General features: G+C 37.2%; 1 protein-coding gene and 1 long non-coding RNA gene across 17 annotated transcripts in view; one reads left to right on the forward strand and one right to left on the reverse strand.

The window, feature by feature from the left end:
* STAU2 (staufen double-stranded RNA binding protein 2) overlaps positions 1-19576 on the reverse strand; it is a 306203-nt gene that overhangs the window by 190150 nt on the left and 96477 nt on the right. For all 16 annotated transcript variants that reach the window (XR_013553422.2, XM_078441529.1, XM_078441532.1 and 13 more), the window contains 2 exons: positions 2777-2936; positions 1408-1515 (listed from right to left, as the gene is read on the reverse strand). Coding sequence is in view for 15 of the 16 variants with exons in the window: in XM_078441529.1 (XP_078297655.1) it covers positions 1408-1515; positions 2777-2936 (268 nt within the window). In the remaining variant the exon portion in view is untranslated. The remainder of the gene's footprint in view (positions 1-1407; positions 1516-2776; positions 2937-19576) is intronic.
* Positions 12175-19534, forward strand: LOC144615059 (uncharacterized). Its single transcript, XR_013553423.2, has 3 exons — positions 12175-12602; positions 15464-15687; positions 18787-19534. It is a non-coding gene; the product is annotated as an uncharacterized LOC144615059 (long non-coding RNA).

The following is a 19576-nucleotide window of genomic DNA, read 5'->3' on the forward strand; positions in this document are numbered from 1 at the left end:
GCTCTCCAAAACCCAAATGCTAAAAACTTTAGTCTCCTTCAAAATTCGGACCTTTTATAAAAGAAACCCTATTCAGTTAAATAGTTTACCATGTAACTTTACATTAAAATTTTGTCTTCTAATAATACCAATTAGGAAAAGGAAAACAACACAGTATCTCAATAATCCAACATTACTGGGGCTAAGAAACTTATGATAAGCATACTTTCCATGTAATTTAAGCTTACTAGTTGAAACACTAAAACTGTTTATTTTAATAACTTTGATGGGCACCCTCCTCAATTAAAAAAAAAAGTACACATTTTACCGACTTAACAGAATACTAAATATTTGACCTTTTTATTGTTCACATTAGATCATTATGAACACCAAATATTCTATACTATAATGTATTGATGCTTTCAAGGAATTCTAAGACTTATAAAATTATTCCTATTCATTGTAGCCTTTAAAAGACCCATGCTCCAACAATTTTTGAGTATATGTAATTACTTTTGATAGTACATTTTCCCTATCATTTCTTGCTAGGACCAACAGGCCGTCAAGTACATTCTATTCCTGCCTTCCTCATTCTGCTTTTAATCTGCTAGAGGCTAAGAAATCAGATAACCCAACTTTAGGAGGATTGTGTCTAAAAAGACAGGTTCTCAGTTGAGGTCAGTTGATCTTGACAGTGAATAAAATGTGGGACCTTTCTAGTAGATGAACTCCACCCACTTTGAAGGAGGAAACTCTACAACCGTTTTAGCTTATTTCCTGGGTTTTGTCTATTTTCTAGATATTTGAGTTACAAAATTAATGACCTCTTAATAAAGAAGGTATTACAATGATTTAAATTTTTTTCCCTTTTATATGTCACATGATTTTTATAAATATTTTGTGACATGTTTATCTGGCGGTAACGTAGAGAGCTGCTAATTACTTGTTTGTGACTTATTGGTAAAAGTTAAATTTAAACCTATTTTGGTTCCACAAATTTAGAGGAATTTAGATATCCATGTATATGTGTCACAAAACATTAACTTGAATACTTTCAATTTGATCCTACCAAAAACACTAAACCCTATAGCATACTACAAATCTACAAATTATATATATATATATATATACACAAAAATATAAATATATTTATATATATACATACAAAAAGTTTAATACAGCAAAGCCAAAGAGATCTGCAGGAATCCATGATATTCTAGTAAGTATATTATAGTAAGTATACAGTAAGTATAGAAAGTATATTCTACTTTCTCCAGGGCCTATATGAGTTCATGATAGACAGTGAGAGCGTAAGAAAGCACCTGAACTCTTTCAGGAGATTAGTATGCCAGTTAATTTATTTGTTCGTTTATTTTAAAAAGTGAGGAGCAGGGGGAGAGAAATGGAAGATCTCTACTGAGCACTTACCTCAAAACTGACGGGCATATTTCGCTTCAGAGCAATTTCAAACACTAAGCTGATCTCAGATTTGTTTGCATCTTTGTCATCATCCATTTCTTTTCCGGATTCACCGTTCTAAATCACAAAATACAGGATGGCAATGAAAACCCGCTTTGTAGCAAACTGTTACATATATTCTACAATAAAGAGGGCCTATCTGAAATACAATAAGAAAAAAGAAACCAGAGACTGTATCCTGTGGATTCCTATGTAACAAGAGTAGTTGCAGGCTTTGTTGTGAGGCTTTTTGTAATTTAATTTTTAGGGTTTTCCCCCCCTGAAAGTGGAAGAATAAATGTTGAGTGTGGAAAAATTTTACTCAACCATATACAAATTTGAGTTTATACTATGTCCCCAGACTCACTTTTCTTTAGAGATCTGTATCCCCCACCCATTAGAATATCCCCAATATTCTAATGCTATTTAATTTTCGTAAACACTGAATTGTAGAAGGAGTACAGGATGTAAACCAGGATTTTGGAGCTCTTTGATTCTGGCACCAATTTAGTTATTCACTTCTTTACCACATACTTCTGGAGGGCTTCATATATGTTGAACACAGGGTAAGTCTCAGAGATAAAAAGATCAAGAAACAGTATCCCTGCTATCGAGAAACTTACGACGTGGTGTAAAAACAGATAAGCACAGAGGTTAGAGTCATAATGAAAGTGTACAAGGAGAAAAACACCTACGTCGGCCATTAACTAAGATGAATCTCAAAGGGGAAGGACAAGAGGTCTGATAGTAGGGCATCTGCAGGGGTTGAACAGTACAGTTTGCAATAACTAAGTGGATAGCTCAATAAGAAGGTATCTTGTAAGACATGTCTGGGCTGGAGCTACTGTTTTGAAATCAACAGAGAGAGTCGCCAAAGCCATGGAATGGGTGAAATTACTCAGGATCAGCCTCAATATCCTGGTCTGTAAAATAAAGTGGGGCTGAAAAAAATCCACACAAATCTCTTCCACTTTAAATTCCTTGCTTGACTCTAGATTAACACAGTGTATTCTATACTCAGTAAACACAGCATTAAATCTAAGGTAAATGAATGCTATTTCCCATCCTTGTTCATATCCTTAAATCCTGTGTTGCCTCAGAAGTGAACTCTGTGGGTGAACCAAAGTTCTCCAAGGTAAGGTCATCCTAGCAGGAACACGTGAGCTTAGTGCAGGAGGCACGTAATCTGAGAGGCAGATCATAGCAGGCCACCATTCTAATATTCTTTCCTATCAGAGGAGATGATTTCTTTTACTTATAAAAATGCATTTGTTTGTCTTGTTAATAATCTCACCAGGGAACGATAAGGAAGAGACTGTCACATGTAGCAGTAACATACCTGAGGTGATTTTTCTGGAATAGGCTCATTCTGCAGTGCTTGAAGGGCTTTCATTGCAGCATTGTGTCTAGCAGCTTGTCGAGTCTTTCCTTCCCCAAAAAATTCATTGTTTCCTACAGTCAGCTGAACATAAAAGATCTTGGGCATTGGGCAATGATACCTAAAATAAGAAAATAAAAATACTAATGTTTGCTCAATAAAATCATTCTATAATCATCAATAAGATTTGTTTTCTTGAAATTGATACCAACCATATAATGTACTATATACCCTCTTATTAACCCCAGTAAAGTTTTAACCTCACAAATGTATTTATAAAAGATAAAATATGAGTCAATATATCTATAGGTATCTATCTCCATGAAAAACATATTAGAGAAAACAATGTGAAAAATAAATTAATATAGTAAAATTTATTCAATTATATCACAGAAGACTTCTAGTAAGAAGTTTTCAGTCAGAGTTTTTTTTTTTAATGTTTATTTATTTTTTAGGGAGAGAGAGAGACAGACAGACAGAGCATGAGCAGGGGAGGGGAAGAGAGAGAGGGAAACACAGAATCCAAAGCAGGCTCCAGGCCCTGAGCTGTCAGCACAGAGCCCGACGCGGGGCTCGAACTCATGGACCATGAGATCATGACCTGAGCTGAAGTCGGATGCCTAACTGAGCCACCCAGGCGCCCCAGTTCTCGGTCAGATTTTGACAGAAACAAGCCAAATGGTCTGGTGCTGAAGGAGGAGACTCACAACAGAGGCAGGAGACAAGCAAGCCCATTCAGGGGACAGGACGCAGATTTCTGTGACTTCAGCAGAAGAGTTATGACTAGACATGGGAGGGGCAGAGAGATAGAGCTACAGCTCCATTCCAAAGGAGTGAGTACTTTGCCAAGTAATAAGATCAGATCGAACATAAGAAAGAATGGGGAGGTAAGCTAATTCTTAAGTAGATAAGCAGTATAATAATAAAACGTATTTAAAGAGAGAAATTTTAGCAGGTTCGCGTTTAACAAAACTGAAGTAAGGAGTCACAACTAGACAGTACCAGTGATGAAGATATGAAGCGATAAAAGGGCTGAATGAGGAAAGAACAAACCTAGAAGAAATTAAGAAGAAAAAATTAAGAGGATATGCAACAAAATACACTGATTCAACAATTATTTGTGGAGGACATTCTATATGACAAGGGAGTATGACAATGAACAAAAACACATTGTACTGGGTAAGACAGAGAGTAACTAAAGTAATATGCAGAGTATCTAGTATGTTAGAGATCTAAGTTAAACAGAAAAAGAAGGAAAGGTTCAGAAGTGTTCAGGAGGTAGGTTTTAGACAGGGTGGCCAAGGAGGGTCTCATTGAGAATATGACAATTGTGTAAAGATCTAAAATAACTGAGGGAGGCAACACCCAGATATCTGGAACAGTGCATCTGAGGCAGAGAAAACAGCAAGTGCAAAGGTCCTGGGGCAGCAGTGTGCCAAGTATGTTCAATTAATTCAGAAGATGCTTATCTGGCTACAGTTGAGGAAGTGAGAAAAGGAAAGCTAAGAAAGGAAAAGAGGTAGCCAGATTCCTTAGTGCCTTACATAAAAGTTATTGTAAATATCCAACTTTTACCCTGAGTGAAATGGCCAGCCACTAGAAGGTTTGGAAGAGAAGTAACATACGTGACTTGCATTTTGGAGGGATCACCTAACGATTATGCTGAGAACAGTAGGGGATGATGATGGAAGCAAGGAGATCTATCAGGGGACTACTGCAGTAACACAAGGGAACAGCAACAGGGACCTACTAGGGTAGCAGCAGTCCAAGTAATGAGAAACAGTTCAATTCTGAACAAATTTCAAAAGCAGAGCTGGCCGGGTTTACCAAAGGATTAGTTATGGAATATGAAAGAAGAGTCAAGGATGACCCCAGGGCTTCTGAGCTGAACAAGTGGAAGACAGAGTACCTGTACACCGAGTCAGCGAAGACTGGAGAAGGAACAGGTTTGTTGGGGGTGGGTATCAGCCGCTCTGGTTGGGGGATATGAAATCACTCAGCCTGCTTAGACATCTTAAGTGGAGGTGTCAAATGAACAGTCAAGTCTGGACTCTAAGTCTGGACTCTAGGAAAGAGGTCCAAGGTGAAGATAAAATTTGAAAGTCATCAATATATGGATGGAATTTAAAGCCACAGGACAGTGAGAACTCTGTGGGAAGGAGTGACAGGAAGAAGAACGGCAAGCACAGGGTCCTTCCTGAAAGTTAAATGGGAAAAAGTAGATCTAGGAGGAGGGAGGGGGCAATTGTGGCAAATTATACTCACAGACCAAGTGAAATGATGACTGAGAACTAACACCACTGAATTGGGCAATTCAGTAAAAGTAAAAGGATTGATTTTGATGGGAGTGGTGGATTTACAACATGATGTCAAAAAAATTAAGTTAAAATCAGTCCGGTGCTGAAAAATGTCTGTTTCAAAGCAAAGAGAAGTCCAACTGAAGTCCTACTATGTTTGGGATGATTACTGGACATCTGAAGAGCGGGGTTCTATATTCAGCCTGAGATAAACTGCACAGAGCCTGTCATAGAAGAATTCGGCAGGCAGATGGCATTAATTAGCGAAGGCTTACAGAAGGTAAAGGACCAGAAAGGGACATCAGCCCTGAAGATGCAGTTCTGGGAGACAATAACTGAAACCATGTGAGTGGGTCAGCACCTGGAAAGGGTAAGTGTAAAGGAACCGAAAAGGAGAGCCTAAGGCTGGGATCTGATTGAGGCCCATGATCAAAAGGCAGGGGAAACAATAGACGGCAGTGAAGGAGACGAAAAGAGGGTCAGAGTTAGGAAAGAAATTACGACACAATGTCAGGGAAATCAATAGTGTCATCTGCAGTGGGGAAATCCAGAGTAGGAAAAAAAGAAATGGTCGCTGTTTTAAATTCCTAAAGTCAATTTTCTTGGCCACAGTTTTCTATTATTTTGTTTTAAGATAAAGTATTTTAAATGTGTTTTCATTATGTCATAGGTTCTCATTTTAAACAGGCAAATATAAAAAAAGTTAAAGGAAGAAAAAGATCACTGACAGTAAAATACTTTTAATATGCTAAGACGAAGCATCAAAAACCACAATCTGTTTTGCTCTTCGGTTACAAGACCTAGTATACTGAGGTACACAATCTCTCACTGCATTCCTGAAGTGCATTTTCCTATTGTTTTAGATACCCTTACTGCATAGATCTTAAAAGACTAACAAAATAAATGCAGGTTATCTTCATTGTGTACACCACAAAATTCAGTTTTCCACCTACACAGTATTTCATGGATATTTTTAACTGGTTCCACTATAAAACTTTAAAACAGACAACCTGAAATCAGAAATTGACTCCTGTACTGAGATCTTACATGGCAAGCTTTCACCATAGAGCAAATGTTTACAATTAATTATACACTTCTGAAAACAGAGGTCCACAACTGGAATGCTAACAGACCTTTAACTACAGTAGAGGGAGTGGGCGCCACTATAATCACTAAGGCCTGCTGACAATTACAAAACTCATTTCGGTTTGCCACAGAGACAAACAAAATTTCTGTTCATTATGACTTTACTGGAATATGATGTCATAACACATAACCATACTGAAACAATCTGCTGATTTTCTGACCAAAATATTAATTGCACACTAAAGAGCCCTTGGGGCCTCTTCCTTTGTGGCCATCAAATATGGCTCTATATATGTATATGTGTATGCATGTGGATACATATGTATATGGATATTATATTGTGTAACTATCAGAGGAGAAATCAGGTTTGCTGTATTTTAACATAAAAAGTAAACTATTCTAGCACTAACAGGAAATACCAAGAGTAAATGCCTGACTTGTTTTGTTCTAGTTTCATTCCATCCTCTTACTTAACAATGATTCTTAATATTCTACCCCGCATGGTTTGATTACCTTATATATCACATCTCCCCATATCATGGTGACAATTAAAATTAACCAGTATGCCCTCCATAATGGCACCCAGACTGAATCATGGTAGAAATGATGCAGAAAGTTTCCTTGTATGTTAGGTCCAGGTCTCTAAATACCTGTTTCCTTTACTAAAGGAACATTCAGAGTTTATTAACTTTGAAGCTTGATATGTTCTAAGTAGAATTTCTTTTTCTATTTATTTCAAACATTAAGTTCATTCTAGGTAAAGTGCTTTTAACAAGTGATGTACACATTTCTAAAAATTAGTAGATATTTATGAAATCTTACATTGCCATTCTTAAATGATTTTTCTCAATTAGAATTTTTATTCTAAATGTTTATATTTGCATAGTGATTTGCAATGTTTATATTCGTATAGTGACTGTTATTAAAAAATGAGCCATGAAAACTCACTCATCCAGGATATTAAAGTTCAGGGTCAAATGGCTTCTACCCACAGCCTCCAAAATACTTTGCAAAGTGTGATCCCACTCATCAGAATTACCCTCAGTGCCTATTAAAAATGTCCATTCCTGTGCTCCAATCCTGATCTGCTGAATCAGTCTCTGGGGATAGAACAAGAAGCTTCACTTTAACAAGATTCCCTGGTAAATCTTTCATACTAAGAGTCTGAGAACCACTGCTCCATGATATCACCACAGCTCACAATACAGCATACGTGATTTGATTACTTCAAACTCCACACAAGCAAACGACCACACACATTCCTGTAGCATCATGGTTAGGTTTCCTATATATGTCTCTCACTTAACCTCACAGCGGCCAGGTGAGACAGATGCCCCCATGATCACCATGAGAGCTAACAAATATCCCCAACATGGTTGTGAGCAATCAAACTGAAGTCTATCTAACTTCAGAGCTCAAGACTCAAGAAACTCTTAAGTCATCTCCCAAAAATCTGCTTTATCCTCTTCTATTTTTGTGTTCACATTTGTTTATGAAATTTGTTATGTCCTTGGTAAGCTAAAGAACCTAATACAAGTTCCTTCTAAACCTAAGGTCCACTAGTAGACTTCAGAAGCAATTTACTAAATAGCCACTGAAACAAACAGAGCTCCATAATGAAATTCTAGGTTTTTATGGTATGTCAAGCCAAGCGGGATCAAAAAAGAGACACAATCAAGTAACCATCAAACTGAAAAGTCAGAATAATGAGCATCGAGTGTTACAGTCCTAATGGTCTAAGTTTTATAAAGGCTGCTTGTAAGGCCTTTTCCCCCATGCCTCTTTGCCCTCTGTCTGCTGGAAGTCTTATAAAAACTAAACAAATAAAATTTCAAATAAAATAAAATAAAAGCAAAAATAAATAAAATAAAATAAAATAAAATAAAATAAAATAAAAGCTTCCCTTTCTTTAAATCCCAAAAAAGTCTTTAGATTTGGCCTATCTTCAAGACATCACAAGTCATACGGCAGTAAAGACAGGATATATATTTGGTTCCTTTGAATTAACACTGTCTGACATTCCTTATAGAGTTTTGGTTTTGATTTTTGAGTTAAGGGAAGATTTTACATTCTTATGTAAGTATTCTTATAAGAATATACATAATTTTATTCATATACTTCTATTTGACTGTCAGTTATAAGAAGTTTCCATATCATATATCCTTGCCTTCCTGCCTAAAGTTACTTCATTAATGCTCTCTTTGTAGACTCCTCTTGTATGAGTCTAAACAACTAAAATCCATGTGTCCTCCCCTACCATTCAGTGACTGCTTTTTTTCTAACATGTCTACTCTCCTAAGTATCATTTTTACAAGGTGAGAAAGACATATTCCAAATAACATGAGAACTTTTAAAAATTGAGAAATAATTGCCTCATTTTATTTGATAGCATTATTCATAAATCTCAACCCAGCTTAAGTGTTCATATCTCCTCTACAGGTTTATGTCTTGAAATACATGAACATGTTATCTTCTCATCTAATAAGGAGAGGCTTTTGATTTCTGTGTTTATTTCTAACATTGACTGAAAGCAGAAATGTCACTTAATCTTTCTATCTCAGTTTACTTATCTGTAGAATATTTGCAGAATCTATGTTTAAAGACCTCTAACAGCCAAAACTTAGAATTCAAATGACATGTTGATTATTTTGACTCTTTGTATGCATTTTGGCACTGCTAAGCATTCTTTTACTTGCTATAGAAAAATAATAGGTTTTATCATAAAGCCATAAAATAGTCCTTGGCCCACTTTCAAGCTTGTATGTATATAAAATGTCTAGATAGGAGAGGGTTCTTTCTCTATTCACATCTATAAATTTTGAAAATATATCTCTTATGGGATCTAAATGTTAAGTCTTGAGGAATTTCAAAAATTAGGACCTATTAAAAAAGATTCACAGGGCAGCTGAAAATAAGCTTTAAAGGAGGGCAAGGATAGTCTATTCTATTTGTAGAATTATTATAATGATGTCTAAAATGCCTAGGGGAAAATACAGAAAGATATGTACTAAAAACTGGGACAAGATGCCTTGAAGTGATGGAATTACAAATGATGTTCTCTTTCGTAATTTCAATTTTTTTTTTAATAATACGGCTGTACTAGAGTATAAACCAAAAAAAAAAAAAAAATGTTTAACTGAAATAAGTCTAGTTCCAATCCAAATAAAGGTAAATCTGTGTTCCAAATGTAAATTTGATAAATTAGCAGAGTGACTTGTGGAACACAGAATATAATCCACCAGAGTAAATAATGTGTACTGTGTTACTGATGCTAGTACCACAATAAGACCATGGAAAGCATAGCATGTTATCAAAGAGCCCCATTTTGTAAATACACAATCACCACTCTAAATCCTACACTTGGATCCAGCATAACCCTATTCTTCCCCTTCCCTACATGAATAGCGAGATAAATCATCATCACCATTATCATGATTACAACAAAAATATACAAAGCAGTCAATACGTGTCAGGCACTCTTCCAAGCACTATACATACTAATCTCAGTCACCATAACAACCCCAACTTCATTTTACACATAAGGAAATGAGGAAGAGATATTTCATTTGCCCAAGGCCACCCCCCCAGGCCCAAGTAATCTCACACCAGAGCCCATGATCTTAGCCTCTACACGATGCTGTCTCTGAATGAACTAGATAAAATGAACACCATACACTGCAGAGGTACTAACTATAAACTATGGAGAAGTCCTGCCAGACTTGGCACTTAAGGCAATTTAAGTCAAATTAGACCTCAGAGACTAATGGTCACATTGGTTACCAAAGAGAATTTGGGGGAGCACAGTAAGTCCAAGAAACCATGCTGGCTACAGTCTTACTACTCTCTCTCATTCTTTGTCTCTTCTCTTAACGTTTTTGAAGCTCATGCTTAAAAGCTGATGTTCCATCAGGGAAATGCAAACCAAAACCACAATGACATAGTACTTCACACCCACTAGAATGGCTATAGTCGGGCAGCCACTGTGGAAAAGTTTGGCAGTTCCTTAAAAATTTAAACAGAATTGCCATTTGACCAAGCAATTTCATTCCTAGATACATATAAACTGAAATTTAGGGGCGCCTGGGTGGCTGAGTCGGTTAAGCATCCGACTTCAGCTCGGGTCATGATCTTGTGGTCCGTTAGTTCGAGCCCCACATCGGGCTCTGTGCTGACAGCTCAGAGTCTAGAGCCTGCTTCGGGTTCTGTGTCTCCCTTTCAAGACCTCTGCCCCTCCCCGACTCATGCTCTGTTTCTGTCTCTTCAAAATACGTCGACATTAAAATTTTTTTTAAAAAAAACTGAAATTTAAAACTGCATTGAAATAGGAACGCCTGGGTAGCTGAGTTGGTTAAGCATCTGACTTCAGCTCAGGTCATGATCTGGCAGTTCCTGAGTGTGAGCCCCACACTGGGTGAGCTCAAGCTCCACTTTGGATGAGCAAGAGCCCCACTTTGAGTGAGCATGAGCCCTGCTTTGGGTGAACCCCACTTCTCTCTCCCTCTCTCTGCCCCTCGCTCACTTGTGCCCTTTGAAAACAAAAACAAAAATGTATACACAAATGTTCACAGCTTTATCCATAATAGCCAAAAGGTGGAAATAAACCAAAAGTCCACCAATCAATAGATCAATTAACTAAATGCAGTATATCCATACAATGGAGTACTATAGAGCCATACAAAGGAATAAGTACTGATACATGGATATAATGTAGATGGACTTTAAAAACATGCTAAATGAAAGCTAGACACAAAAGGCTACATATTGCATAATTCCATTTAGATGAAATGTCCAGAATAGGCAGATCCAGAGACCAAAGTAGATTAGTGGTTGCGGGGGCTGTGAAGAGAGAAAAGGGGGAGTAACTGTTAATGGGCATGAGTTTTCTTTTAAGGGTGATGAAATGTCCTGGAATTAGACAGTGGTAGTGGTTGTACAACAATGTGAATGTACTAATTCATAGCATACAGAATTGTATAATTGAAAATAGTAAAAATGATGTTTACATTATTGTGCATTTTACCTCAATAAAAAAAGTTTTTTAAAAAGTCTTGACTCTCCCTTGCATCCAATCTTCTCAAGAAAAGAGTCTTCCTAGGTGATTTCACCTACTCCTATTTACAGTCCTGGCAGACTCCCAGAAATGAGCCTATCCAATTGGGGGAGGGCACAAGCAGCATCCCTCCCTTTTGCACTCTTAGAAATTAATGACCTGGTCTTCTTCCTGCCCTTGCTTGACCGCCAGGGGCTATGTGAATTAAATTAATTTAAGAAATATTTATTAAGGGCCTAATTCATGCCAGGGACTGTTTTAATCCCTAGGGATGGTAGACTGCCCTCAGGAGACAATCAACAAATATAACAGTAGCAACTGATAACACGGGTTAGAAGAAAAGTAAAGTAAGAGAACAGAGTAGTAAAAGAGCCTTTAGGAAGTGACATTTGAATAAAGAGGTGAATGGAGGGAGAATTCCAGGCATATGACTGCCTGGAGGAAAAAAAATGTTCCAAGCAAATGAGATACCAAGTGCCAAGGCCCTGCAGAGGTAACATACAGCCATTTTTTAAAAACAGGAAGTGTTCTCGTACCTGGATAGCAATGAGTCAAGGGGTAAGTGGTAGGAAACTAGGTCTGAAAAGTAGCCAGGAAGGTAAGTCAGAATTCGATTCCACATGTGATTGAAGCCATCAGAGAGGGTTTTAAGCAGGGGAGTGACATGGTCTGACTTATTACTTAAATTAAGTCTCTAGCTGCTGTTTGTCCAAAGAGAGGCAGTTGGCAGGCCACTGCATAGTCTGGGTAACTCCTCTCTGAAAACAGGAGGCTGAACCACCTAGGAGAATACAGTAGGATTGCAGGCACTGCTAAAAGTCCACTGAAGGACTGTGGTCCCTATTTCAAGATGGGACCAGTCAGCACAGTTGTTTTTCTGTAGCTTCCTGGGTACAAGTGCAGAGTCAGAGGAAATGAACTTAACCAGTTAGTTTTGATAAGCAGTGTTCAAGCTGGGAGGTACTAGAGAACATGAGAATTAAGTAACAAGCGACTGGTGGGAATGAGTGAGAAACTCCAGGGAAACACAGCCCCACGAAATCTGCAGGTTAGTAGTGGCTGCAACCCCCCTGGAGGCTCTGCTCATGTCTTCCGGAAGCACAGGTAACAGTGGGCCGTGCCCCCACCCCAATTCCTGCCATCCCACTGGATAGATGGCTTGTAGCAGAAGCAGCAAGGAGTGCCTCCCGTGAGTGGCTGACAAGCAGAGCGGTTTTGAAATTTTGAAAGTGCTTCCACTTTGTAACTGTACAGAAGAGTCCTTGGAGGAGCAACCTGGAGGGGAGGGGGCTCTCCTTCCACAGTATGCTGCCACTGTATTCCTCTGGGTACCGCAGCATACCATCTGAGACAGGTAAATAACTGGTACCACACACAGCGATGTGGAAGCTAACAGGAAAGTAGGAGTGATGGCACAGGAATGGGCATGGGTTCCTCAGGGTAGCATTTCTCAAAGTGTAGGTCCCCCACAAAGACCATCAGAGAAACTTAACAGAAGTCCATGGGGGAAGGGAAGAAAAAAAAAAGAGGTTAGAGAGGGAGAGAGCCAAAGCATAAGAGGCTCTTAAAAACTGAGAACAAACTGAGGGTTGATGGGGGGTGGGAGGGAGGGGAGGGTGGGTGATGGGTATTGAGAAAGGTATCTTTTGGGATGAGCACTGGGTGTTGTATGGAAACCAATTTGACAATAAATTTCACATTAAAAAAACAAAAAACAAACAAACAAACAAAAGACCATCAGAGTCCTCCTGGTGGGGTCTAGAACACTGTTAACATCCAGATTCAAGGCTGACTGAATCAGACTCTTTGGTGGAGTCTACGTTATTACCAAATAGCTTCAGTGATTTCACGCATGCTGAAGATCCGTGGGTCGTCTCCCCTTCCCATTTGTGAATATGAAGGCTTTGATTCCTGGATACTAACTTGGCCACTCATCTCCCTTACTGAATTCTCTTGATGCTTCTAGTAGGTGTTTAGTTGATTCTCTCGCAATTTTACAAATAAACAATTATATTTTTTCTGCCAAGAAAAGTAATTTTTCCTATTTCTTTCCAAATTTTATTCTTTTTTTCCCCTGCATTGAGCCACACCCCTTAAAGAATACTAAATAGCAGTTGATAATGGATGCTCTCGTCTTGCTTCTCACTTTACTGGAAATGTGGCTAATATGCCCTTATTAAGCATAAGGCTGGCTACTGGGTTTGGTTGGGATAGGAGGGGAGTGTGTGTATGTGTACATGTATGTGTGTGTGCATCAACAGAGTATATAGTTTATCATGTTGAAGAAGTATTCAATATTCATAACATTGTTTTCAAAGTCAAGAATGAATTTTCAGATACCTTTTCAGCCTCTGTGTAGTTAGCAATTTTTACTTTTCATCTCTTAATATAGTGAATTTCATTACCATATTTCTAATAGTGAAATAATTTTGCATTCCTGGAATAATTCCCACGTGGTTGCAGTGGTTATTCTTTCAATAAATTGCCAAATTCTATTTGCCAATATTTCAATTAGGATTTTTCCACTGCTATTTTATAAAGAATATTGGTCTGAAGTTCTAGCCTTTCTTGTTGTGTTTTGTTTTGTCTTAGCTGGCACTGTTGAGCTAGACAGTTAGGCTAGTTTTGATTGCCCAAAATAATGTGTTTCCTATTTTTCAAAGGTTCAATAAAATTTCTCTGTGATACCATCTAGGCCAAGTGCTTTTCTTCAGGGTGGTAGGGGGAGGTAATGGTAATTGGCTATTTGACTACTTGTCCTTTCACTTCTATAGCAATGGATCTTTTTTGGCAGTTTATATTTTCCTACAAAATCACCCAGTTTATCCTCATTCTGAAATAGTCTTCCTTGAGTTGAACAAAACAGTCCTTTATGAGAACCGTCATTTCCTAGGCGTCAGGCTTCCCTTACCGTCCAACTACATTCTGCATATTTGTGCTCTGCATTCGCACTTGCTCACATTGATTAAATTACATATTGGTTCTTCCTAAGAACAAGATCTTGGATTCTGCATGTTTTCTTCTATTAGTCTTCTGTTTTTCTAATTAATCTACTGATGCATTCATGTTCCTCCTTCAGACTTACTTTGTTATTCCTTTTCTAACTTCTTGTGTTGGAGACATGATTAATTTTCATGGTATCTATTAATATAGATACAAGATTAATGAATTTGTCTTCTCATAGGCTTTATGTTGCTTGTACTGCAATGCTTCAAGACAGAAATATACTATACAGTGTTTCCTAAATATTTTTGGTAACGTGAATTATCATGTGTATTCTATGAAACACACCTTGGGATATGCTGTTTTAGGTATTATGCCTTAGTTAAGAGTCTGTGTATTCTACAGGTTACTTTAATCTACTAGAAGTTTTTTATCTTGAATGTAATAAAAATTACTTAACATTTTTAAATATAATTAAAAATGTTTACCAAGTATTTTTATAAACTTGGAGTAAATAAACACTGAAAGATGGTGTGGATAGAGGAAGATATCTTTAGATTTACAGTTAGAGCAATTGGATTTAAGCTCCAAAAACTACCTATAAGCACTTTGGGAAAGAGGACTTAGTTTCTCTAAGATTCATCAGTGATATGAAAGATCTTGTCTGTATCAACTTTATCAACCTTATTCAAGTGGCAAACCAGAAGGAAATTATTGTGTTTTTCATGAAATATCCTATCTGTGTATTTTCAGTTAGATATATATGTGTGTGCATATGAAGTGCTCTGTGAACTACAAAAACATTAGTAAAATGTTTTAAAGAAATTTCAAGTTTTTAATATGTCTTCACTAAATACTACGTGCTAGTAGTCTAGTGGCAGAGTCTTAAATTTAAGGAAATTATGGGTGTAGGGGATCAAATGATTTAAGAAAAACTTTTTGGAGAAAATTACAGAAAATATGGCTTATTTTTTCTTTGACTTGTAAGAAGATTCTCATTATCTAATTCTATCAATAGATCATCTTTGGTTATGGGTTGTCTGAGAATGTTCTTTGAAAACTAGTGCAAAGAATCTGTCAAGTCCTTTCAACAACAAAATGGTTCCAGAAAATATTTTAAATCCTCTCTTTCCTCATTAACTTAAGCCCCAAAGAACATGCTTTTAAGAAGTTTAAATGAAAAAAAAAAAAAAACAAACCCACAAATATATCAGATTTTTAGGAGAAGTTTCACACCCTTTTTGAATAAATTGGTTTTTTTGTAATGTCTAGAATAAGAGATTCCAATGGATGATTGTGTAGAATCTTCCAAGAGCTTTAGAAATGGCTCGCTTTGTTACAATGTCCAGCCCAGACATCTATTCCAGTGCCTTTGCTGATCAGAATTCACTATCAACTTTGGATGCTTGCCCACTTCAAATACTCCCAAAAGTAAGGAGACATTACATCAGCGGTGCTGCAGAAAGATTAATGTGCTTTGTTTGGAGATGTAAATGGTAATTATACTTATTGCATACTTCTAGTACTTAGTCTTTTTTACCTGAATCTAAGTAAATCTAGTCGTACATTTGCATAAATAATGTGTAGTTAACAGATATTCATTGGAATATAAAAAACTTAACTTGGCATTTTCCCAGCTAATTGTTTTTACAGCTTGACTTCACTTATGCATTAGCTACATTCATAAAAAGGTTTACATAAAGCAAATATTTTCATACTAAATCCCATTTTCCCACTGTTGCCCAATATTAAATCTTGAGTTGTATTTCTGTAAGAAAATGTTGGCTCCGACACATCATAAAATTCATAATTAAACATCTAAGTGCCAAGGAATAGATACACTTAATTACTTATAAACTACATTTTATCCTCTCACCTGCAATTAAAATTAAACATATGGATTAAACAAATGGGTAATCATTTGTTTCATATTCACACAATCATTTTTTTAAAATGCAGAATTTTGGGTGACTTCCATAGAAGCTGAGAGTGCAAACATAATTTATTAGCTAGAATTGCCACATGGAAATATGCTGCCAGATTCAAGTGATACAAGTAGTCTCAAATTATTGATAATCATCTTTTAAGGATTTTAAAAATACCTTCTGCTATTGGTAATACACTAGACATTTTATTATAATCCATACCAGACGATTAATTGGAATTATACAGATCATTTGGAGCTAATACCATTGTCTGACTCAACACTACTTTTCAAAGAAATGGGGAAAAGGACCTGATCAACTACCTGGATCCTTTTGCAGTATAAAAAGTAACTTTTGCCAAAATAAAAGAGTACCTGGGACTTTTAGAAAACTCTTCTACTTTTTTAACTACAATTACTTTGAGGTAATGCTAAGTAATTTAAAGTAATTTAAAGTAATTTATTTTTTTTCCTGCACAAATCCTCTGGGGAATACTATCTGGATTGCAATTATCTATGCTCTCCTTTTCCTGTATTGCTGCAGATAATCTAGGTATGCTTTTTATCAATAAGTCAGTGTGAACTATCTTACTCCAGGACGTACACTAAGCTAAGAACATCAAAACCTCTTTATCTTTGCCTGTGGCAAAATACCTGTACCTGAGGCAAAATCATGGCAACAAGACAATACTGGTAAAAACATGACACTGACAGGCAGTCTGACTACCATGCATGGAAATAGGTTGAGTAATACTTAGTATGACAGGCTAACAGTTCTGACCTCTGATTATGATTCCTCTTAACAATATAAATTAGAGAATGCATTTTACTCACACTGCAAATTCTTTCCAGTGAGCAAAATAGCTCTTAAGAATATTCTTAAATAAGTCTGTCATGATATCCTATTATTCCCAAAGAGCAGATGTTCACATGAGTTAGCACAGCACAGCAAAAAAAGCATAAGCCTGGAAAACATATAATCATGGGTTGGAGGGACAGCTCAGTCCTTCACTGGCCGTGTAAACCTGGACAAGTTATACACTGTGTCAGATCAGAGTAGGAAATCCTGATTGTTTGCCTTCCTTCTTCCTTGGCAACAAATCCATCATCCTTAAACATCCCACAATGTTTCCATGATGCTTCAGCACCTCTCCTGCTTTTTATTATTCCCTGTAAAGAACCTAGGGGCTTTGTTACCAGCTCCTCAAACCTAGGGGCAATGCCACTAGCTCCACTACTATGTCTGCTTGGGAGAGGTCCAGGAAAGGGCCACAGTAACACTAGCAGATCCCTAGCCTTTCAACTGCCATGCTTGGTGGCATTTGTGGTCAGTGCTTATATCACCCCAGAGAGACTACTTCATGCTCCCTAGGAAAACTAACATTTGGCTCATCAATCATTCAAGAAGCCAACGCACTGCAAAAGATCAGGCAGTGTTCAGAAAATACCTTGATAAGTTCAGATATCAAGAAAACCAGTAAGGGGCCCCTGGGTGGCTCAGTCAGTTGAGTGTCGGACTCTTGATCTCAGCCCAGGTCATGATCTCCTGGTTCGTGAGTTCAAGCCACACATTAGGCTCTGCCTTGACAGTGGGGACTTTGCTTGAGATTCTGTCTCTCCTCTCTGCCCTGTGCGCATGTGTGCACATGAGCTCTGCACCCCCCTCCCAAATAAATATTTTTAAAAAAGAAAACCAGTATAAACTAAATAAACCTTTAGATAAATTACATGTAAAATAATGAGTAATGTTAACTTTAACTTTTTAAATTCTCTTTATGTCTTCAAGGACATTTATTTCAGTTTCAGGTTACGTTCTATCTCTGTAGACTATTTTATGAACTGTCAGTCAACCACAGTGTAGGTGTCTAGTAACTCATTTATCTTTGAAGAAGTGCATCTTGACCGGAGAATGTGAGAATGTCAACAAATAATAAGGAAATAAAGAAAACAAGTGGGTCAAGGTTCTGCTAACTGAGGCCAAGAAAAAGCCTGGGAAATTAATGAATAATAAGCTCCCAGGAAACTCGAACTGCGAAAAGCAGTAAGCCATGATGCGAATAATACCTGAGATAATTACACAGTCCAAACATCACGGCCTAAGATTCTAAACCTGACCCAAAGGTAAAAGAGAATAGTGAAACAGTTAAAGTTGCTTATTTTTATCTCAATGAGAGAGGAGAGATGAGAAAAAGAGAGAGAAAAGATGTGCAAGCAAACAAGGGTGAAAAATACTTGATGATATTAAGATTGTTTTATTACATTACATTAGACTACTGAAACTCAACATAAAGAACTTACTTGGATTTAGGGAAGGTAAGAACACAAGATAGTTTTATTTTTGTTCTAAAATGAGATATGTAGACAACTAGTAAGTTCAGTACAGTAAAAAACCTCTTGCTGCCTTTATTGATTTGGAGAAAGCCTTCCATATATTCTTAAAGAAAGGATGTCAAGCAAAATCAAAAAGTCATTCAAACCTAGTGTGTATAAGGCTCCAGAAGTATTTGAGGAAGCAACATAGAGAATTCCGAAAATTTGAGACCCACATGGGAGTAAAGTAAGAATGCATCTTGAGCAAATTTTTATTATTCTTTTTGTTATTCTCCTTAAAAAGTCACTCAAGAGAACAAAAGAAAGCCTTGTAAATAAGACTCTACAACCTTATTTGCAGAGGATGACACTTCTTTGAGACAAGACGACAAATCTGCAATGTAACCTGAGACTGCAAGACCCTGAGAATGCCGAAGCAGGAAGAGTGATTGAGACTGACAAGAGCATGACCATGGTGATCTCTCAGGAAGCAAAATCATTCCATACATGCATAAGAAATTCTGTCCAGAAACTGAACACTTCAGTGCTGGTGAACTTATGATGAAGTCAACTAAATGAAGAGCTAAACTTATAATCTTAGTTGTCATTTGGCTCTTGTTTTATCAAAATGTAATTCTAATAAAATCAAAATAAGGGTATTCTTTTACTTCCTGAGTCTAAGAAAGGCAGGACTCACTGCAAATGTCTGTGAATGTTGTATTAGACCATATACTTTCTTTAATAAAGCAAACAGTTTAGAGTAAATGATTCACATACTATTCTGGGAGCAGTGCTCTAAGAAGGCTGTGAAGGGACTGCTTTCTGCTCATGCACGGGGAAAAGGGAGTCTTATTCACTGTAGCCCTCGTGTCTTGTATGTGGCATGATACCTAGCACTTAAAAGGAGTCCAACTCATGGCTGTGAACTGAGAGAGTAATAACAGCTCACACTGAGCTTGCTATATTCCGGTACTGCACAAACAGCAACTCATCGAATTCTCACAGTAGCCCTAAGTGGTAAATACTGCTATTATTCCCATTTTTATAGCTGAGGAAACTGAAGAACAGAGAGGTTACACAACTTGGTGTAGGTGGAGCCAGACTGCAAATGAAGGTAGACTGACTACCGGTACACTGCATTACGACGGCCC

Source organism: Panthera onca, chromosome F2, assembly GCF_046562875.1.
Source record: "Panthera onca isolate mPanOnc1 chromosome F2, mPanOnc1 haplotype 2, whole genome shotgun sequence".
Classification (NCBI taxonomy): domain Eukaryota; kingdom Metazoa; phylum Chordata; class Mammalia; order Carnivora; family Felidae; genus Panthera; species Panthera onca.